This window comes from Anabas testudineus, chromosome 19 (genome assembly GCF_900324465.2).
Source record: "Anabas testudineus chromosome 19, fAnaTes1.2, whole genome shotgun sequence".
NCBI classification, from domain to species: Eukaryota; Metazoa; Chordata; class Actinopteri; order Anabantiformes; family Anabantidae; genus Anabas; species Anabas testudineus.
The window spans coordinates 13,519,360-13,541,865 of record NC_046628.1 but is presented as its reverse complement, the minus strand read 5'-3'; the positions used below and the strand labels follow the sequence as shown (position 1 = coordinate 13,541,865).

General features: G+C 38.3%; 4 protein-coding genes across 4 annotated transcripts; all 4 read right to left on the bottom strand.

Annotated features, from left to right (window-relative positions):
- Positions 1 to 750: 750 nt before the first annotated feature.
- Positions 751 to 4,604, bottom strand: LOC113156644 (5-hydroxytryptamine receptor 3A-like). Its single transcript, XM_026351883.1, has 10 exons — positions 4,568 to 4,604; positions 3,739 to 3,899; positions 3,576 to 3,620; positions 3,379 to 3,488; positions 2,393 to 2,562; positions 2,106 to 2,266; positions 1,808 to 2,018; positions 1,318 to 1,476; positions 1,127 to 1,152; positions 751 to 990 (listed from the first exon to the last, which is right to left on the bottom strand). The coding sequence occupies exons 1-10, from the start codon at positions 4,602 to 4,604 to the stop codon at positions 751 to 753; spliced, it is 1,320 nt and encodes a 439-aa protein (XP_026207668.1).
- A 1,706-nt stretch (positions 4,605 to 6,310) lies between these two features.
- LOC113156643 (5-hydroxytryptamine receptor 3A-like) lies at positions 6,311 to 10,404 on the bottom strand. The gene is made up of 12 exons (XM_026351882.1): positions 10,368 to 10,404; positions 9,959 to 10,030; positions 9,392 to 9,481; positions 8,843 to 9,000; positions 8,661 to 8,705; positions 8,453 to 8,562; positions 7,932 to 8,101; positions 7,655 to 7,815; positions 7,055 to 7,265; positions 6,795 to 6,944; positions 6,629 to 6,696; positions 6,311 to 6,544 (listed from the first exon to the last, which is right to left on the bottom strand). Exons 1-12 carry the CDS (start codon positions 10,402 to 10,404, stop codon positions 6,311 to 6,313), a joined length of 1,506 nt encoding a protein of 501 aa, XP_026207667.1.
- Positions 10,405 to 13,066: 2,662 nt separating this feature from the next.
- LOC113156641 (5-hydroxytryptamine receptor 3A-like) lies at positions 13,067 to 17,051 on the bottom strand. The gene is made up of 10 exons (XM_026351881.1): positions 17,015 to 17,051; positions 16,269 to 16,429; positions 15,661 to 15,705; positions 15,428 to 15,537; positions 14,730 to 14,899; positions 14,186 to 14,343; positions 13,892 to 14,102; positions 13,631 to 13,807; positions 13,423 to 13,508; positions 13,067 to 13,297 (listed from the first exon to the last, which is right to left on the bottom strand). Exons 1-10 carry the CDS (start codon positions 17,049 to 17,051, stop codon positions 13,067 to 13,069), a joined length of 1,386 nt encoding a protein of 461 aa, XP_026207666.1.
- Positions 17,052 to 18,508: 1,457 nt separating this feature from the next.
- On the bottom strand, positions 18,509 to 22,131 carry LOC113156640 (5-hydroxytryptamine receptor 3A-like). Its single transcript, XM_026351880.1, has 10 exons — positions 22,092 to 22,131; positions 20,994 to 21,154; positions 20,869 to 20,913; positions 20,669 to 20,778; positions 20,228 to 20,397; positions 19,973 to 20,133; positions 19,377 to 19,587; positions 19,126 to 19,290; positions 18,821 to 18,900; positions 18,509 to 18,727 (listed from the first exon to the last, which is right to left on the bottom strand). The coding sequence occupies exons 1-10, from the start codon at positions 22,129 to 22,131 to the stop codon at positions 18,509 to 18,511; spliced, it is 1,362 nt and encodes a 453-aa protein (XP_026207665.1).
- Between the last annotated feature and the right edge of the window lie 375 nt (positions 22,132 to 22,506).

The window sequence follows — 22,506 nt, the reverse complement described above, 5'->3', positions numbered from 1 at the left end:
TCTTCCAGCCACAGCACACAACTGTTTTCTGTTTTCAATCAGTCTTCTGAGTAAAACCAGTTACTGTGAAATCATTTAGTCTGCCGCCCTGCTCTGGTGTGCAGCCATCATTTCATGATTCCAGTGATTCTTCATGTTTAGTCATTTTATCTGCAATTAATTAGTTTGCAGTTAAAAATAGTCCAGGTTCATGTCTTCCCTGACAACGTATCCTCTGTGAACTACAGTTTTGCAGCAAATAACATCTCAAAATTGATGTTGGTTGCCATTAAGGAGAAGTGTTTATGTTTCAGTGAACACAAATAAATAATTTCTTAAAAGTTTGGGCAGAAAAACATGTGCAACACGAAGCTAACATGACATGCAAAATCTTTATTTCAGGAGTACCAATTGTAATACTGTGAATACAGAAAGTATCTTTAATGTCTATGCAGTTACATCCTGAACAGTAGCTGTGGATTATGATCAAAGCCATTGAGTGGATTTAATGCATACCTGAACAGTTCTGATGATGCAGGATAGGTGTTGATAACAGGTCAGTGTGAACCTTAAAGTGCCTAAAAACGAACACAGACAGCTAGTTCGCAATTGATTCAAGGTCAAACTTAACCTATTATTCTATTACTAAGTAAACATCAAGTCCATACCCGTAGAAACAGTAATTAGAAAGTAACTAAGAGTTGCATAAAGAAGGTTTAGCAGATTATAAGTGTTGCTTTTTATCTCAGTTGTATGTGTCATGGTGCAGCATCAAAACTCTGGTGCGGTATTCCAAGAGAAAAACATACAGAGTAAGAACAGACTGGAGGCTGTGACATAGAAAATGAAGAATACTTTGTTGATTTTTTTAGTCATTCTGGTCCAGTAGCCGGGCTTCTCTTCATCCTTCTTACTGCTGTGGAGCTGATTCAGTATTTTCAAAGCCTCCCTCAGCTCATGTGAGAGCTTTTCAAGACCATGGGACTCCTCTGTCAGTTGGCTGCTACTTCTCTGAAAGGGTCATTTAGAGTAAAACAGTAGTGAATTAGCACAATTATTAATAAATATAACTGCAAGCTCAAAATCAAAAGACATGTTTGTTGTAATTTTGGCTGAAATAGCCCTTTAAGGTCTGATGTAATCTAACCTTCAGCAGCTCAGGTGACTTTTCATCTGAAGACACATCACAGACGCAAACATACTGAGTCAAATTCTTCTCATCTGGAGGGACAGACAGTATTAGCTAGATTAATGTAGCCCATTAATAAATGTCATTACCTTTGTAGATTTGGGGATCCCCATATATGAATTAAACCTTCCTCCTTTTTTAAATCTCACCTCGCTCACTGCTGCGGTTGTTACTGGCCTCACTCAGGTCTTGGTCTCCGTTTGCCTCGTTGTCTTCTGATGAGGAATCCTTCTCCATCAGATACATCACCACAATCGTCTCCAGGAGGCTGAGCATCATCAGGGCAAAAATCCCAATGCAGTAGGCCGCTGAGGGGAGAGACGGGGGTTTATTAATGCAGACAGAAAAACATATATGTGTGTGACAGTGCACAGTGACACAGACTCCTTCAGTCTCCCCATTTCTCCATCAGTCTCACTGAGTTGTTTGGGCAGTGTTACCAAACTGTGCTGCAATCGACATCATTTGCTGCAGCTATTAATTCATTATATTTGGTTCATGACTATGTAAATACTGTGTGTTGTTTACTGCAAATTGTAAAAAGTGTTGCCTTCATTCAACTCGACTGTGCTTTGTGCTAATTAGCAAATGTAAATTCACCTTCGCAGAGTTGTTAACATGGCTGTGAGTCTTCTTTACCTATAAGCGGGATCTTGTTGGACGATGACGGCAGGATATCGTTCAGAATAAGCTGCATCACAGTGACAGCAAGAAGCACAGTGATCTTGAAGCTGAGCTTTTCTCCCCCTCTGTCTGAGATCAGGAAGGAGGCCAAGTCGAGGCACAAGAAGAAAAGGATGGGCAGTATGAAGTTGACAATGTAGAGGATAGATCTCCTCCTCATGTTGATCTGTAAAATTATATTTTATTATATTTTCATTAAAGTACATGCACATGCAAATAAATACAGTTTGGAGCATGTCTGTGGGCAACTTACAGTGTAAACGATCACGTCTTGTTTGAGGCCAAATGAGTCGACTGTTTGGTTGGTGACTGTCATGTTGATGAACAGCCACTCGTACTGTGTCCTCATCACCTCACGAGACCACTCTGTGGCCTCTGAAGAGTTGGTCTTCAGAACAAGACGCATTTCTGCAACTGAGTTGGGAAAATAAAAGTGTGAGGTTTCTCAGCAGGTTAAAGAGAAGCATGTGTTACTGGTATGTTCAGTGGACAGTAATCAAACTCTGACACAACCAAAGAATTCATGAGAACATAACTCACTAGAGTGGATGACAGATTTGAATGAGAGGGTGCAGGTCTGAACATCGAAGGGGAATTTGTAAACGTGCATCCTGCAGGTGCTGACCAACACCTGGTCATTCTGAACAATGACCGTACCATTACTGTAGATAGTGAGAAGAGGACTTGGAGGCGCTTTGTCCTTTTCTATCCTGCGTTAGACAGAAAGATACTGTCCACAAACCAACCAATACTAACAACAGTCAATTAAAACATGCAATAAAACTACTGCTTGAGGCAGAGACACACCAAGCCAACGGTTAAAAAACCATGAGCCTGCTTTCCCGTGTCGCCTTCAGAAAGCTGCAAAGACTTTACAGCATGAGAGGAAATAACTCTACGTGCCAGCAGGTGGCAGTATTTTGCATTCATCATTCAAAAAAAACAATCACCACAGACAGTTTCAGAATCAGAATCAGCTTTATTGCCCAAGTTTGCACAAGACAAGCAAGGAATTAGATGTGGTCTGACTCCGTCTTTTGTACCCTCTGATTGCATGATTGTAGCTACTTCTAATCATGAATGAAAAATACAAACAGCCGATCAGAGGTCATCAGCTGAAATCACCTGAAAACACGCTGACAGGGGTTCAACAAGCTCCAGTAGTGTGGGAGCCAGTGGCCAGGCGTTGGTTTGGTGTCATAAGACAGGTCATTGTGTCTGATTCCAATCCAGACACTAAAATTAACAATGAACTGCCTCTAATCACTGCTTCATGTGTGTGTGCCAAAGACTTCGAGACATGTTGTCCAAAAACAATTGGAAATGTATCAGTGAAACACACCACTGCACTGGGTGACATGTTTCTTATTTATAATAGTTTTTAAATGGCGACAATCATCATTTCTAACCAGTGTTGAGGTAGTTTTCCTAAATCCTTTAATTTAACATTATAGTATTTATGCTTTACATTATAATAACAGTGGTGGTGCAGTGACTAAGAGGAGAGAACACACATTTTCACTTACATCTCTTCAATAGTGATATCTGGCTTCCACAGAATTTCATTTGGAATACTAACTGAAAAAATCCCACAAAAGTCTTCAGGATCCCAGCGGATGTAATCATTATCCCATATCTACAGAGGAACTCAAACAAAATCAGTAAGAAAAAGTAAAGGAAATCTGACAATGTGTGAAGTGAGAATTAATTCAAGAAAACCTACCAAAAAAATCCAAACATATGGAATGAACGTCTGGTCAATCTCCTTCTATAAACAAACAAAGAAATAACGGAAAATCTTTTAAGGCAGAGAACACCAGAGCATAAACTACACATACTCCACCACCAATATACAAAACACAAATTATAAAGCTTTAACTACGTACCACATCAAGTATGGCATACAGCACAACTTGCAGGAATACATTGGTCGGTTGTTTGTAATCTTTTACAGGCCGAGTCATGGAGAACAGGTCGTTGTCTTTGGTCAAGTTCAGGTGGTTTAAAACATCCTGATAACTGCACACTTTCTCAGAGGACTCCACATCTGCAGCTAAAAACACCAAGACACGAACATCCCAAAAGACACAATCATCATCTCACACTGAATCAAATATATTTACTCAATTTTTGTTCTGTATGAATTCATGATTTTAGCTTTCAAGCCCTAACATATAAAAAACAGTAAAAAACAAAAAACTAATGTAGAACAAATCTAGAAAACGGTATTAAACACATACAAAATAAAACAGAGAGTCTCTCTTTAAAATGATTCCACTAAGGTTTAATTGAAAATTTTGTTAAGTGGACTCCTTCCACTGCTATCACCCCATCTATTTGCATCAATATCCGGTAGTTGTGGTCACAAATGGACTGACTGAATGTACAGAAAAGTTCATTTAACTGACCACAAAATGTATTTAATTGCCCTAAATCTTTGTTCTTTATTTATAATATGTTAGATACCACCAAATACAAGCTGATTAAATCATGTCCAGCAGCACCTAAAGCTGCATCTGAACCAGTAATCGGTCATGTTCCTTCATAACAACCAAAAACAGAATCACATTTTCTCATTTGGCTCCAACCACGCAGATCATTATTGGTCCAAACTTTGAGATGTTTGTTTTTGACATTTCTGCGACATTATGAAGGACTAACACAATTCAACAGCAGCCTCTCCTTTATAAACATCACTGAAAAATAAAAACTTACCTGTGAAAACAAGCAGAAAGTAGAAGCACACGAGCATTTTAAGTGCAGGAAGTGAGAGGTGTGTACAGCAAATGTTCATCCCTGTGTGCTCAGAGATGAAATAAAATGAAAACATTATGTTGCAGTGAGAAGACAACTTCCTCACACTGGGAGAGGGCTGGACAAGTGGACTGACCAATCCTTTTTAGTTTCTCTTAATCTCATCAGTCAGTTAAAACTCGAAGTATAAGACTATGAACTGCTAAAACTAACAAGTCACAAAAGGAATATTTATTTACAGTGTGCAGTATTTAGACCCATCCACTTTTAATTTATTTAAATGAATAAATTGCCCATCAGTCTATAGAAACTCAAAATAACCCATAGAGTGAACGTGTTAACATTTGTCTTTGATGATTTATTAATTATCTAAATGTGAAATCTCTCTGTTTCTAAAGCATCTTTAGCTGTGGCACCCTAACTTATGGTCAGACACATTCAGCCTGCTTGAATTATTCAGCAGTCACGCCTCTGCGCAGATGGGAGGACTTCCTGGAAGGGCGACTATCTCTGCAGCAATCCATCACTCAGACCTTTGTGGTTCAGTGGCTGGATGAAAGCCACTTTGAGTGAAATGTATATTGACAGCTGGCTGGAGTTTGACAAACAGCATTTAAAGGACTCTGAGAGCATTAGGAAAAATATTCAGTGGTCTAATGAGACACAATAATCTATTTTATTTGTCACAGTTTTGTTTGAGTTCATGTTTTTGTTTACTTCACTCCTCAGCTCTCTCTGGTCCCAGTTACACACACGCCTGAGCCCACTGTACCTTGATTGATCTGCCTCTTCCAGCCACAGCACACAACTGTTTTCTGTTTTCAATCAGTCTTCTGAGTAAAACCAGTTACTGTGAAATCATTTAGTCTGCCGCCCTGCTCTGGTGTGCAGCCATCATTTCATGATTCCAGTGATTCTTCATGTTTAGTCGTTTTATCTGCAATTAATTAGTTTGCAGTTAAAAATAGTCCAGGTTCATGTCTTCCCTGAAAACGTATCCTCTGTGAACTACAGTTTTGCAGCAAATAAAATCTCAAAATAGATGTTGGTTGCCATTAAGCAGAAGTGTTTATTTTTCAGTGAACACAAATAAATAATTTCTTAAGTGTTTGGGAAGAAAAACATGTGCAACACGAAGCTAACATGACATGCAAAATCTTTATTTCAGGAGTATTAATTGTAATACTGTGAATACAGAAAGTATCTTTAATGTTTATGCAGTTACATCCTGAACTGTAGGTGGGGATTATGATCAAATGTGATGTAGCTCACTGCATTTTGACAGAAGACTTACAGAGTTTTAGTGAAACTTATTTTACTGTATTTGGCACTCACTGAACATTAGTATTAACCATGCTACATTAAGTTAAGTTAGTTAAAGTAGTTATAGTGGGAGTTAACACACCATAGAAGAAAAACAATTAATAGTTTGTGCCCATATCAATGATACAACGTGCAAGCTAATCTAACACTATACGAACACGAGACTCTGGAAACACATGCAGTACCTTTCATGTAAATTTGGTTTTCCAGATTAGAGAGTCCACTATGCTCCACCCAGCCACATGCACAGTCCTTTGGGTGTTGGTTATTATCTATCCTATTCTATCTACTATGAAACTCCAAAGTACAGAATACTAATCAGGCAGAAACTGTTGCAATTCTGCTGAAATTGAGATTCAATGGATCAGTGCTGTTTTAATATTAGTTGTCTTCTGCAGTGCTCCACAGTGAAGACATGAAAATTAAAAACAGAACCGTCACTGTGAGATAGCAAACGAAGAAAACTTTGTTGATTGTTTTAGTCACTCTGGTCCAGTAGCTGCACTTCTTCTCGTCCCTCCTACTGCTATCACTGACCAGACTCATTGTTTTCTCCATCTTCCTCAAGTCACCTGAGACTTTTTCCAATGCATGGGACAGTTGGCTGCTGCTACCCTGTAGAAATGGTTTAATAAACCTGTAATTAACAATTCTATGGCTAATATGTGTTCGATCTGTCTGAATCAACTAAATTCTAACCTCTTTGTCAGGTAGCACTTCTGCATCAGCATCACCGACACATTTACAGCCAGTCCATTTCTTCATCTCTGGAAGAGATAAATTCAAAATCATACAAACAGCTGGTTTCTTGTTATAATTTTATAATCTACATATTATATGTAATAGCAGCAGTTGAAGTTTTTACCCAGTCTGTCTGCACAGTCCTCACTCAGGCTTTGTTCTTTATCTGTTTCATTATCTTGGGTTTCAGAGTCTTTTCCTAGCAGATGCATCACCACAATCGTCTCCAGGAGGCTGATCAGCATCAGAGCAAAGATACCAATGCAGTACACAGCTGAAAGAAAAAGGGTTTCTTTAAATAATGAGAACAATTAACTACTCAATGAGTCGGCGTTTACTGTTTCTGCTCACATAAAATCGTGGTTCAGTAAAGATGAGACTAACCTACAAGTGGAATCCTGCCTGACGATGAAGGCAGGATTTCATTCAGAATAAGTTGCATCACAGTGACAGCAAGAAGCACAGTGATCTTGAAACTCAGCTTTTCACCCCCAGTGTCTGAGATCAGGAAGGAAGCGAAGTCCAGACAGAGCAAGAACAGGACGGGGATTATGAAGTTGATAATGTAGAGGGCAGATCTTCTCGTCATGGTAATCTGGAACACAATATTCATGGGTCAGCTCAATGACATGTCAACGGCAAAACTGAAGCATCTCAAGGTAATCTGGTCCAGTAACATCTACTCTATTAGATAAGATAAGATAATGCTTTATCTTATCTTATACCCACCAAAGTATTATTACATGTAGTTACTGTGAGATACACAAAGGTGGAAAAAAATAGGCTCGTTTCCATAGCATGTGGGTAAGTCGTGCTGCTGAAGGTTTTTGTTTTCTTTGAGGTGATGTTTGCTAGTCACTTGCAGCCCTTTTTAGCACACTGTGCTACTACTACATATTAAATAGCACTAAACCCCAAAACTCAAAGATTAAAGCACAAGCAAGAAAGGTATCTAGATCTGATCCCTTATCCATAAATACTTACAGTGTAAACAACAATGCTCTGTTTAAATCCAAAACTTGTGTCAATTTTGTTGTCGGCCGTCACATTGATGAGGTCCCACTCGTACTGCTTTCTAATCACTTGACGAGACCATTCTGTGATCTTTGAGGCGTTATGGGGGGTTTGGAGTTGAATTTCTTGCCCTAAGATGGAAAATACAAATAAAACTTTGAGCTTTCTTATGCTTATGCGCATAGTGGTCTCTAATGATGTACGAGCGAATGCAGAAAAAACACCCCACTACGAGGTACTGACTCACAAGAGTGTGTGATGGATTTAAAGGAAAGCGTGCACGTCTGAGTGTCAAAGGGGAATTTGTAAACTTGCATCCTGCAGGTGCTGGTCAGCACCTGGTCATTTCTAAGTTCGACAAAACCATCATGGTTGATGGTAAGAAAAGGGCTCGGAGGAGCCTTGTCCTTCTCTGTCCTGCGTGAGAACACACACACACACACATGTAGGACAAATTTTAAATTTCTAATTAAAACTTTCTTTTTAACTTTCATTTTACCTGTGATGGGTCATCACACTCATTTAATGATTCCTCACAGAATTAATAACTTTCAGTCATAGAAATTCCCCAATTTCTATTAAAAAAAGCGACATTAATGTCTCACACACACATGGACATTAACTAATGATCAGGACCTATTAATTAATGCCTCAGATTCATAATGATATTAATAAAAAATTAAAGTGATAGGCATTACACGTGGTACCAAAGAGCACATATAGCCTAAGTAAACTTTTATGGTGAGTATGCACATATTAAAAACTTACATCTCTTCAATAGTTAGATCTGGCTTCCACAGTAGTTCAGTAGGAACTATTATTTGCTTAAGTCCACAAAAGTCATCTGGTGTCCAGCCTATGTGGTCATTCAGCCATTTCTACTTATAGGAAACATAGACAACCACTTCAAACTTTTCTTAAGACTTAAACAAATGACATGGATTAAAAAACGTGCTGTTCAGTTCAGAGAACTCACCGTGTAGATCCAAACATAAGGAATAAAAGTCTGGTCAGTTTCTCTCTGTGAGAAAACATGTATACATTATGTGTGAAAATACTACAAAAGACAGGCCACTTGATCCTGGTATAAGTAATGCCTTATTTTTATGTTATTGTTTGAAAGAAAAAAATGAAAATAATTCAAATTAAAAAACTTACCACATCGAGGATGGCATAGAGCACCATTTTGAGGTATACTATTGTTGGTCGTTTCGGGCTTCTAACAGGCCTGCTCCGGGTGTACATTTCATTGTTTTTGTTCAGGTTCAAGTGCTGTAAAAGTGCCTCATAACTGCAGTTTTCATTCACCCGTGTCACTGCAAGAACACCAAGACAAATCCTCTGTAAGAGATTTTAATTTGATTTTAAATGTGCAGTGTGATTTCTATCTGCTGTGAAAAGGCGTTGTCCTTTTGTTTGATGCCGTTAATTCAATAAAGAGTCACCATCTTTTCCTTCATAAGTAACAATGCTTGTCTGGGGTTGGTGGCCCACCTTGCTCCACCGGCAGTAACCAGGGTTGGCTCTGAGTTAGCCTGATCCTCCTCCTCTGTGTACGTAGTACATTTTATACTGTCTGTACTTTATGCTCAATCAAAGTTTTGAGTTTGAGTTATGTACTTTATGAATTCATCCCACTTTAGAACATTATTTAAATTTTACTTTTTGACCCATACAGCATATAGAAGACATATTTATTGATTGAACCTTGTGTTGTGCCTATCACAGGCTTCTTTTTGTCCTCCTCCTTTTGGTGATCTGTGTGCCCTCTTTCCTCTAAACTGGACGTATTTCCACCTGAAAGACAAGAGAACATTATTATTAATATATTGTTAATAGTTTGCATGTGAAACCATTCCTTGTTTGAAAGATTTACATCCCAGTTTTTAGATTTAATTCAGTCTCTCCACACGTTCATTGACAAACACTGTACAAATGTTGAGATATTTTTATTATCCACCAAAAATAGAAGATAATTATACTCAGCACATAAGGGATTACTTGAAGAAATCAGACATGCAATTAAAAAACACTAAACAGTACATTATAATCGCATATAATGCAATTTTCTTATTCAAGGAAATACATAAAGGCACAGTAAAGCTTCATATGTGGTTTCCTCATTCAGACTAAACACATGTTTTTATGAACTTAACTTTTCCCTGAGAAGTCATCATAACATTTAAACTATTGTTTGGAAGTACACTGAAGAAGAGCTGTTGCCTAAAATGTTTAACAAAGATGTGCTGTTCTCATCTGATTTGCGGGTTGTACCTGTTATATCTGTGAAGTTTTGGTTCAACACCTGTTGATCATCGTGACTCGTTGGCTGCTCCGTATTTCCACCTGACAGAAGGAGTACACAGTGTGCATTATTCATTTCCAGATGTTTCGGTCCTTCAGGAACCTCAGCCTCCTCTGTGTCTCCTTCTCTTTTTGTGTGTTTTAAATTTTATTTCATTGTTAAGAAAGCCACCGTTACAGTGGATTATTCCAACTGTGAACAGTTCTTTGAAAACATATAGTCCTATTATTGTTGGTTTAATTGTATTTTCATTCATTGAATATCACAAATTAACATCAGGAGGTAGAGAGGAGGTAGAGGTTTTCACAGTTTAGCATCTGATCCATAATAGTAGTTAAAGCAATATTAATTAAACAGAAAAGCATCATCCCAGCTTACCTGTGAGAAGGAGCAGAAAGATGAGACCTACAAGCATCATCACAGTGAGAGGTTAATAAGCGTCTTCTCTTCTCTGTACAGTCTAGAAATGTTTGCGCTGTACTAATATCATTGCTTTGTAATCGAAGAGGGCAGGGCAAATTTAATGACGACCTCTTTTCTCATTAGTCTAATGATGGAAACACACTTATTATAACAAAGCTGCCAGGAACCACTATCACCACAAACACCAACGTGCCTGTGGGAAAATCTAAAGCAGTTTGCTTGTTACAGCTCACTAGCTAAAAGTATAACAAAAAGAGGAATAGCATTAAAGAAGACTACTCTAAATGTAGTTACTTAACAGAGGATGTTGTAAGATTCTTATTGTTGGAGGGTCTGCTCTGATTCACATGAATATGTACTCAGATTCATTCACTGAAATCTGCCCCTGTAGATTCTATTATGTAGGGATGGAGTTGAAGGAGAGGTCAGAGAAGTGTCTATTCGGCTGCTGCACAGAAAAGAGACTTCAGAGTGTCTCTTTTCCAGCAAACTAAGGCAAAACATACATCAAACAAGCCAGCTGTAGGTCAGATAAGAAAAGGAAAGGGGTGTCAGCGAAGTGGCACACGAATGAATGGCACAACAGGTAGCATATTAGACAAGCGAATAAGACAACTTGAACAGAGCAGCAACATTGTTGTCACTATTAAGAAGATAATTGATAAAGAAAGAAACTGTGACACCGCACGACATTTCAAGCAACATGACCGACAATTTACAATGTGCTGTAATGGGTGAAATACTGAATAAAGGACAGGGCGCTCACTGCAATCATCTAATACTGATCACCTGAGTGTAGTTGCTGGACCTAATAATATAATAATTTCATTAATAACATTAATATAATACTAAATCAAATTTTGAATAAAATAATAATAGATTATACAGTACCTTTAAAACTACTGTATAGTCTATTTTTGCAAACCTATACACCAAACCAACCAAACATTATACTGTAGATCTCTTGATAAAGCAAACACTAATTGAATCTTGTCAAAATAGTAATTTTGCATTAAAACTGTACATATAACTATCAAATAAGTATTCCTTTTAACACAACTTCACACTGATTAATGTAAAACACTACTAACTTGCACCTTTTCAGTGTGCAGCATGAGTAGTGTGTTAGAAAGCTACGCTGAGCTAAATAAAAATATTCTACTGTACTTTAAGCTACGTCCTGTTCCCTATGTGGATCTGGCCACAGCACCTCATCAACATGATAAGAAATGTTTTCCCTGATGGACAGTGGAGAAGTACTGTCTGGAATGAAGTATCCATCCCTGGCATCACTCTCATCGCTCCTCTATCAACTGATATATGTTAGCGTGGTTGAAATCAGTTCAGCAGTTACTGGTTTTACCAATTGTGCCACAAATACTACTTTTAATGTGTTAATTTAAATAAATAATAAATATATGTGTTACTAGAGTCTTGTGGGAAATCTAGAGATATTTTAACAACAACACAGAAACATGTTTGTTATTCTTTTATGTGTTTTTAGTGAAGACCCAGTAAAAATAAGTAGCATGTAAAGCAGAATCACACTTGATTTCTATCCCACTGGCTGAAGTGAAAGGATAATCCTAGAGGTTCACATACTTTTGAAACACAAATATCATAACAAATAATGAATGGCTATAATCTTTGTCTCTATTGTTTGTTTCAGCTGTGTCTGTGTGAGTCTGCATGTGCTGGAATAAAAGAGAAGAACATATATTTTCTGTGGTTTATTTGTGCATTATGAAGAGTTTGACATGTTTTTCTAGTACTTATAGAAAACACCAGAGAACTGTTATTCCATCAAAGCATGCTAAAGACTTATGAAGTTGGTTCTACATGTCTATCATTTCAAATAATACAACACTAGTCATACATTCATACTGTTAATATGTTTTAAATGCGGATGAACAATTGTGTTACACATGCAAACAGCAGGAAAGGACTAATGATGTATATCTGAACAACTTAGTACACATTTCCTCATCAGCTTTGCTAAAACCAAGATGTGGGTAAACATGGCTTTTATCAATGCCCATCTCCCAGCGGAGCAGCACATGAAGCATAAAACCACAGTTAAGTGCTCATGGTGCTAACAGAGCTGAGCACCATTTGAACAAGTGGTTAGAAAAAGACCAAAGGAAAGCGACCTGTGTGTGAAAGTTACTGGCAGAGATTTCATGAGCACTGCAGGGACATTTTTATTCTGCATAATGGGCAACTGACCTCATTTGTGGGTGAATTGTTGTTGTTTGTTTGGTGACTCACTTGTTGTGTGTCTGTACCTGTTTGCATTTGTACTCAATTTCAATTTCAACGGTATAAATATGCCTTTAGATTAAAGACCTTAAGTAACTCAGATCTAAATTATATTTGATCTGCTGTCGGATATGAGGGCAAGTGGAAACCCTGATATCTAATTTGTTGGAGTCTAACTGGAAGGAAGATAGCATAACCAAAATGTGAGGAAATATTTAGATTTGACTGACAAAATTATGTTTTTGCTGTTGTTCTTTCATTGTATGGATCCCTGTTTGTGTGACATTCAAAGTGGAGCTGCACACATCACAACACATACAGTACAGTAAGACATTTAACAAGAAAATCTGACCTGTGCATGAATTAAAGGTCTCATCGTGTAGCAGGGTTCATCTTTATGTAGTGTTCCATTTTAAAAAGATAAAAGCTAAAAACAGACCGATCATTGTAACATAGAAAATAAAGAAAATTTTGTTGAGTCTCATAGCCACTGTGGTCCAGTAACCGGGCTTCTCCTCTTCCTTCCTGTTGTTGAGGAGCAGACTCAGTGTTTTCTCCACGTTCCTCAGCTCATCTGAGAGTTTCTCCAAGGCGTGGTACTCCTCCATCAGTTTGGTGCCGTTGTCCTGCAAAAACAGTTTAATAGACCTGTTTATACAGCTATGAACTGGAACATTGTGAGCTGTTAAATTTGACACTCAGCATGTTGTATCCTCTGTGATAAGAAGCAGAAGTTCAATCCACTTCTTACCGTTCTTGCCTCAGACATCAGTTCGGATGGAGTTTCAACAGCAGACACGTCACAGGCACAAGCACACTGAGTCCATTTGTGCCACTCTGAAACAGCATTTAACCAAATAGAAAATAAAATAATAATAATTTTTCACAACAATCATCTATAGTTTGTTTGTGTTTTTTTATCTATGTTGTTTTGTTATTTAGTCTAATAGTAGTTTCACCTTTGTGACAGCTGTGGAAGTTCATTTTGCCCTGTGTGGTACAATCATCACTTGGGCTTGGGTCTTTATCTGCCTCATTGTCTTCTGCTGTATGATCTTGCTCCATCAGATACATCACTAAAATGGTCTCAAGAAGGCTGAGCATCATCAAAGCAAAAATCCCAATGCAGTAGACCGCTGAGGGGAGAGGGGAGCGTCATTAAGAAATAACGAATCACTGAGTCAGAATGAGCTGGACTCTGGAGTAAAAAGCATCCTTACCTATAAGTGGGACTTTGTTGGACGATGAAGGTAGAATTTCATTGAGAATTAGTTGTAACACTGTGATAGCAAGAAGCACAGTGACCTTGAAGCTCAGCTTCTCTCCGCCGCGGTCTGAGATCAGGAAGGAGGCCAAGTCCAGACACAAGAAGAACAGGACGGGCAGCAGGAAGTTGACAATGTAGAGGACTGACCTCCTCCTCATGGTGATCTGTGAAATGATATTTCAGGTTCAGGTGATATTCCCACTTCTGCACATCTATGAAATACAACTGAAAAATGTGTGGTACATACAGTGTAAATGATGATGTCTTGGCCAAGTTCATCCGTGGCGTTTTTGCCAGTAACTGTCATGTTGATGAACAGCCATTCGTACTGGGTCCTCATCAAATCACGAGACCACTCTGTGGCCTCTGAAGAGTTGTCGCTTGGCTGGAGCCGAAGGTCCTTGGCTGAAGTGAGAGATACAAGACTCACAAAGTTCACGGCCCTATTCCAATGACTGAACATGAGCCAGGAAGGTAAACTAGATGCTCACTTTGTTCTTGAAATTGATTTACAGCCTCAAAATAATTTGATTCATTTCAAATGTTTTTTGTGCATGATGTCTAATTCTTTATTTTCAGTCTAAAGCATGCTAGCCTGTTAGCTTGTTAGCTGTCTTTAGACAATCTTGAACTGTGACTTTAATTAATTAATTCATTTCACTACTACATGTGCACAGCTTCCACAGGTTATAAGACTTTATGTGCCTCCATTCGTCTTCGGGCACCTAAGGACAATTGAACAGGTGAACACAACCACAAATATTTATAAATTCAACTCATTACATTCTCACCTGTGTGTATGACCGACTTGAACGTGAGATCGCAGCTCTGGATGTCAAAGGGAAAATTAAATGTGTGCATCCTGCAGGTGCTGACCAGCACCTGGTCGTTCTGGACTTCCACATCACCTTTATTGTTAATGGTGAGATAAGGACTTGGGGGGGCTTTGTCCTTTTCTGTCCTGTATGTAAAAAATGCATGGAGGGATGAGAACCCAGAAACACATATGACAGCAGTTGTTTCAGGATGCTACAACCCTGACTCCGTAGCAGTGATATTTAAATGTGTATGTTGAGGCCAGAAATTGCTCTGGCACTTTAAACTGTATGAGAAGCTTAAGGTGGAGAAAAAAAGTTAAATTAAAGTAATAATACATGTTGACGTAAGGTTTTATCATCTAAATGCTTCAACAGTTCATGTGTCATGCTGTATCCAAACAACAAGACGTCCTTTCCTCCATTACTGTAATGATCGGTGAAACCACCAAAAGTCCCATGGCACTCAGTAATGGAAAGAAATTGGAAAATATGAAACTGATACTGGTAATTTTGCTTTTACATTAGAATCTGACAACCATTATGGCTGTCACACATAAGAATGATGTGATTATAATTGTCAATTTAGAAAATCAATGCAGTGAATAATGTGTGTGCGTGTGTGTGTGTGTGTGTGTGTGTGTGTGAGTGTGTGCAGATACGTTTACACTCACATTTCTTCAATAGTGAGATCTGGCTTCCACAAACTCTCGCTGGGAAGAGAAATGTTATCGATTCCACAAAAATGATTTGGATCCCAGGAAATGTGTTCATTGTTCCATCTCTAAAGAGGAAAGCAACATAAAATAACAACAATGAAGAAGAAAAGAAAAACAAAACGCAATGTGAGCGAGAGGGAGGCTAATTAAAGGACTTTAAGAAAATTAAGTCAGTCATCAGAGCTCACCGTGACGGTCCAAACATAGGGAATGAATTTTTGGTCTTTCTCAACCTGCAAACAAATAAATATGTGTAAAAAATCTTTCTAAACAGGAAACGTGACAGCTAGACCACTGATAAACGCCAACAGCATCATCATTAGCACTGGGTTTCTAAGCACAGGTCAACAGCCTCCCCTCCCTGTCCAGACCAGGTGACTTTGACATCCACCTGCTCATCTCTCAAAATCTCCTAAATCACCACACCTTCCCCGCTGAAGCACTTCCAGCTTTCTGCCACGGCCCCCAGACTGTTCTGGTGTAGATTTTGCCTCCTTGATCCGCTTTTTTGGTCTCACCAACCTTGATGCCACTTCCCCAGCACTCGCAGCTACAGGCTGATAGCACATCTTCAACCGTCTGCTCCGTATAGAGCCTCTGTGATTCCAAGTTCACAATCTCTACATCCTCTCTACGTAGATGTCAGCTGTGTCTGTACTCTAATTGCTGTTGTCAGTTATTGTTGAAAGTAAAAAGCAGATTTGTTCCATTTAAAATTCAGCTTTAATTGCACTATAGGCTCAATAGCCTGCACTGAAACAATGATCCTTTGATGAGTAGAGCTGAAACCGCTTACCACATCTAGAATGGCATAGAGCAGTACTTCCAGGGAGACGTACGTGGGGTGTTTGTAGTTTGTAACAGGCCGCGTCATGGTGTACAGCTCATTGTTTCTGCTCAGGTTCAGGTAGTTTAAAACATCCTGGTAACTGCAGTTATCCTGAGGATTCACCCCATCTACAGCAAAAAGATAAAATAAAATAAAGACACTTTCACAGTGACAGAAATCAGTGTTAAAATGAAAAAGAAGTCAGTCCACGTGCTCTTAAATACTTATAATTTAGAAGAAATTGCTAAACATTAGTCTCTGTGTGTCTCCACAGCTTCTGAATTTCTGATCAAACCATGAAAAGCGGCAGCTCACAGATGTCTGAAGTAATATGATTGTGGTCACTGAAAGGCCATTATGAGAACTGTCTTCATCTTACTAATGGTTCTTCTAGTCATTTAAGTCCAAATGGGGCTGTCTAGTGGAAATCCATCTGCCATTCAATGTAAAAAATGCTGTTTACTATTATTATTATATATATATATTGCTTTGTTTTGAAAAAACTTTTACTCAAAAATGGAAATTCTTATTTCACTACAAACATTAAGCAGGTACATGATTATATGTCATATTTTATGTCAAAAAACGTAAGAGAGCAACTCTTAAACGTCAGTAAAAGTCAGTACAGTTTCATTAAATGAAGAAGCCACAGAAATGTTCATTTTCTCAGGATTCCCATGCATGCATCACACTGCATCATTGTCCAGACTTACCTGCAAGGAAGAGGAGAAAGAGAAAACCGGCAAGCATCATCACTAATACTGTCTCTTCCCAGTGAGTGTTGACTAAACCGAATGACCGAACCTTTATATTTTGTTTTTTTTTATAATCATGTCATTAGTTCCCCAGCCATCCACAGACTATGGTCACTCCCACTGCAGACATCACAGCATCTCCTAGTGGTCTTTTAGAGGAGGGAAGTCCCTGGTGCAAACATAAATGGGCCATTTATGATGTGAATAAATCTCCTATTTAGATGAATAACTGATAAGTAGTAGAAACAAACTACTGTTACTATATTTGCCTCATGTTTCATGCTTAAGTACAATCTTAAGGTCCTTTTCTGGATACTTTAAAATGTTACTGCACTAAAACATCGTATCATGTATTAGTATTTTTACATTTTAGCTAGTAAAGCAGATTCAGATTAATTATATAAAATAAGATAATCTAACAATGAAGTATGATGTTTTATTTTACGTTAAGTTACAACAACAGTCTGTAAAAATAATTAAAATTGTTTCTCATCACTGCTTTTCATGTAGTATATTACTATTACTAGAATATTTGATGCTTATGCCTTTTATTTTTACTTAAGCAGATTTGTAAATGAATCATTTTCTTAACAAAATAAGCTTTATGGTGGATTTATTCATACCCTGGTTTGATGCTGCATTTCATCTGTGTCAGTATCAGTGTCAGTTTTATTTATACAGTACTTTCCGCACACAATGGTAATTCAAAGTGCTTCACATCCAAACTTTACATTAGTGGGCTTTACAAAGTGAGGAGAGATCCCTCAACCAGACTGATGCCACATGAACAGAGCACAATTTGTCCCAGACACAAAGTCACATAAGAAGTCAGCATCTAATATAATCAAAAATATTTTAACTTAAGTGGATCTGAGTACTTTAACTTTTACTGCTCATGTTTTATTATTATTATTATTATTATTATTATTATTATTATTATTATTATTATTATTATTATTATTATTATTATTATTATTATTATTATTATTATTATTATTATTATTATTATTAATTGGACCTTGAGCATGTGAAGACTACATTTACCTGTGTGTTAGATTTCAAAGCTGCTACAAAAGACCCTGTTAGCCTCACCTGTTGAGATCAAATCTGAGTTTGACACATTAAACGTGGAGGACTGTTAACTAATTAATAATTTCAAGGAAATGTTCACTATGTTAGTTATTTGAGATTTTAGCAGATATTTGGTCATAAAAAAACACCAACGATGATCAGGAAGGACAGGGTTCATTCCTTAATATATTTCATATTCAAGGCAGTCCATTAAATAGGCCTCTGCAGCGAGGGACAGGAAATGTATATAGCACAATATTTTCACCACACACCCACAATACATGATCTGGTGTGCTCACATTATGTGTTCATTATCTGAGCCCAACCAATGAGGGTGCACAGTACAAAAACTGAGGTATTACAAGGTCTTATAGTGCATTTCTATTCTATCCATTCAATAAAGATGAAAGGTAAAAACAGAGACACAGTGACAATGTAGAAAATGAAAAAAACTTTGTTGATTCTTGTGGCCCAGTAAAGGTATTTCCCTCCCTCCTCTCTGCTGCTGGGGCTCAGATTCAGACTTTTCTGCAGCTTCTTCAGCTCCTTCAGGATCAACAGCAGAACACGACACTCTTCTGACTGAACGCTGTTGTTAACCTGCACAAACATGCCGACACAGACGTGTGTTAATGTGGGTTAACCTAGGACAAAGTGTAGCATATGCAAATGTCTATATCTATAATTGTGTACCTCCTCAGCAACGGGCAAAAGCTCTGGCTGTTTCTCAGACTCTTTGCCGATGTATGAAGTGCAGGTTTGTATTTTCTGTTCTGAAAACACGAAAGGTTTGACGCAAAGATGAGTATTGGAAATCACATCGGCTGTGCGCTACACAGTAAAACCTTTTCTAATTTGTTAAATATATGGTACAAATCAAATTACAGATGGTAAAAACATCCGATGTTGTGAGTCAACAAGAGTCAGTAAGACAAGACTGTTTCAGAACATTGGAGCATCCGATAAACTTCTATGAACACTGTTGATGTGGGACTCGCCTGCATTACAGTTATCGGTTTTGACTTGTTCCTGTTTGTCCTCACAGTCGTCCTTCACCCTGAGTTTCTCCTGGGAGGCCAAGTCTCTTTCCATCAGATGTGTAACCATGATTGTCTCCAGCAGGCTGAGCAGCATCAGACCAAAAATCACAATGCAGTAGGTCGCTAAGAATAGGAAACAGGCAGCGTTTATTTATTTATTTATTTTGTCTTGTGATCTGGTTCTAAAAGCTGGAGTAAGGATGCCGTACCTATGAGTGGAGTCTTGTTGGACATAGAAGGCAGGATGTCATTCAGGATGAGCAGCAGGACAGAGATGGCCAACAACACGGTGACCTTAAAACCCAGTTTCTCCCCTCGATGGTCTGAGATGAAGAAGGAGGCGAGGTCCAGACTCAGGAAGAACAGGATGGGCAACAAGAAGTTGATGATGTGGAGGAGAGGCCTCCTCTTCATGGTGAACTAAGGAAACAGGTCCAAGGGGGCGAAACTTCAAAAAATTAAGTATCTTGATCTGCAAGCGTGATTCACTCAAGCTGTATGTCGATCCGCAGACATAATACAATAGCACAAATTAAGTAAATTATAATACTGACTTACGTTTACTGTTGTGTTCATTTACAAGCATAAGTTCAGTAATTCATTGACTCTGTTGTTTACCTACTGTAACTTTAATGTACATCAATCTCACAGACAAGATATATTCCAATGATAGCGATGATAGTGCTCTGTCAGCACAGAAATCCCAAACACTAAATTGCTTTCAGGTCGAGATGTGCATTATCTGCACCAAACCACTGAGTGACACCCTTGTGCTCTTTCTCTGCCTATTTATTCAAGCTCGTACGGTGTATATGAGCTGTTCCCACTGTCTGCCGGTGAAGGTAAAATTGTGGCTGGAGACAGTCAGCTGGAGGAACTCCCAGTCTCCCTGGGTCTTCAGCAACTCTCTGGAAAACTGTGTGACCCGAGTTGAGTTGGAGGAAGGAAGGAACCGAATTTCGTCAGCTGAGAAAAGATGGAGAAAATGACAGGGCAGCATCACTGAGGTAAATAGTCAGGGACAATCAGGGAACACACACACACACACACACTTCCTCACCACTGTGAACTGCAGAACCAAGAGAAATGTTGCATCTCTGCGTGTCGAAGGGGAACTTGTGGACGTCCATTTGACAGGTGCTGACCAACTTCAGGACCTGTTCAGAATAGATCGTCCCATCGTAGGATATGTACATGTAGGGGAACCTAGCAGCTTCATCTTTGTGTATCCTGACACAACAAACACACACACACACACACACACACACACAATAATGTCATGGAATGCTTGTAGAGTATTAGACCACGCAGTATTTCACTTCTCCTGTTTCAAATCTCCATGATAAGCTAAGACATATTTATATTTTGATATTTATTAAACAGATGCAATCCATCTGGACCTCATCTGGCCTATAGATAGTTTCTATCTATACATTTGGAGCCTGTATTGCGGTTAGTTTTTGCATATCTACTGTTTTAATAAACTGAACTTTGTGCTCACATCTCGTAGATGAAGAGATCTGGCTCCCACAGTAGGTCTCTAGGAACTGAAAAATTAGTGATTCCGCAAAACTGCGTAGGATCCCACGAGATTCGCTCATTGTTCCATATCTGTAGTAACTCAGATGAAAAAAGTGTCCACTGAGGTTGGAAGACAATAAAACAATTAAAACAAAAATGCTATAGAGACGGTAAACTCACCATTGTTGCCCAGACAAAAGGAGTGAAGGTTTGTGTTTTCTCAATCTGTAAATTAACACACAAGCGTCACCTGCATGGCAGCATTTAACAGGTGATTCGTACTGCAACACAACAGTGGCACCTACCATGGCCAGGATGGCATAGAGGATGATGTCCAGCTCCACCACGGTGGGGTGTGTGTGGTCCAGAACGGGCCGGGTGTGTTTAAACACACTGTTATCTTGGGTGAAGTTCAGGTGGTTCAGAATATCCTGGTAACTGCACACTTTCTCAGAGGACTCGACATCTGCATTGATACAGGTTTCAGTTACACTTATTTGTCTGGATTTTACACAACCTCGTAGTTTAGAGCTTTGGTTTGTTGCTTTATATTTAATCTAATCTGCATTAAGTTGTATCGTTTGATTGGTGACAAACCTTTAATAAATTGTTTAGAACACACTACAACACAATAGCATCTAGGTGTTAGGCAATGTATAGCATTTGCCAGCAAATATAAACATAAGATATATTTTATATTAGCATTTGTTTAGCCTCCACTTACAGGAGGAGTTATAACTGCTAATACTGTATTTCTACCATATTATGGTGTGTTGTAAACATGTTCATAAACTGAGTAGCAAGTTCAAGTTTATCTACAAAAGTTTAAGTGTATCTACTCATATGTTATACTCAAAAACTCAATATAAAACTGAAGTCATATTATATCATTAAAGTGCTCCTTTTTTATCCCTCTATGATTAAAATAACGCCACACAGTTATGCTGTAATCTGTACGACAGACAAATAAAGCAACTGATTAACAAATCAAATCACAATCAAAAGTTACTTTTAGATTTAATTCAGTAATTTGACCATTTTAGGTTCAGGATTTGCGCAAATACTCAATTACAAAAAGCTCAGTGACAACATTTACAGACACCACATCTCAAAGCAGTTTCTATATTAGATATAATCATACTATTATGATGGCAAAATCTGATATACAGCATCCAAGGCATTAATAAGCAGATATACAGAAATGTTTTGTTTTTAAATATACATATATGTGTTAATAATTTAGCCTTGTCATTCATTATCTGTTAAGGCACTGGCATTTACTGATAGGTGTCCAGTGGACGAGTTACAGGTGTTAACACTACTGAAACATGTTTTGCTATAATTAGTGTATTATAGTCAAGAGCTGCTGGAAACAGAAAGTAGAAAGAAATACAAAGTCTTACCAGCAAAAACGATTAAAATGAGGAAAGCAACAGGAATCATATCTGCAGCAGTCTGAGATCGTTTGTGTTGGAGCAGCTTCCAGTGCCTGTTCTTTGATTTGATCTGAGGAGGACTGCCCAGTGTAACTGATGTGTTTCACTGCCTGTAATGGGAAACCTCTCTCTCATGGGACATCATGGGTCAGTGCTGTAATTGGTTTACAGAAGAGGGAGGATGATTAAACTATACATCAAGAGTTCACTCTGGAGACAGGTGGTGATTGTTTTCAGTGAAATGAGACATAATGTGACTTTACAGCTCGCTGAAAACTTATTTGACACTAGTGTTAAATCTTTAAATGTGACTGCAGCAGCAGCAACAAGAGATCAAATTGAATTAGAGTAGAACTTGATTACCAAAACAATGTGGTAATGA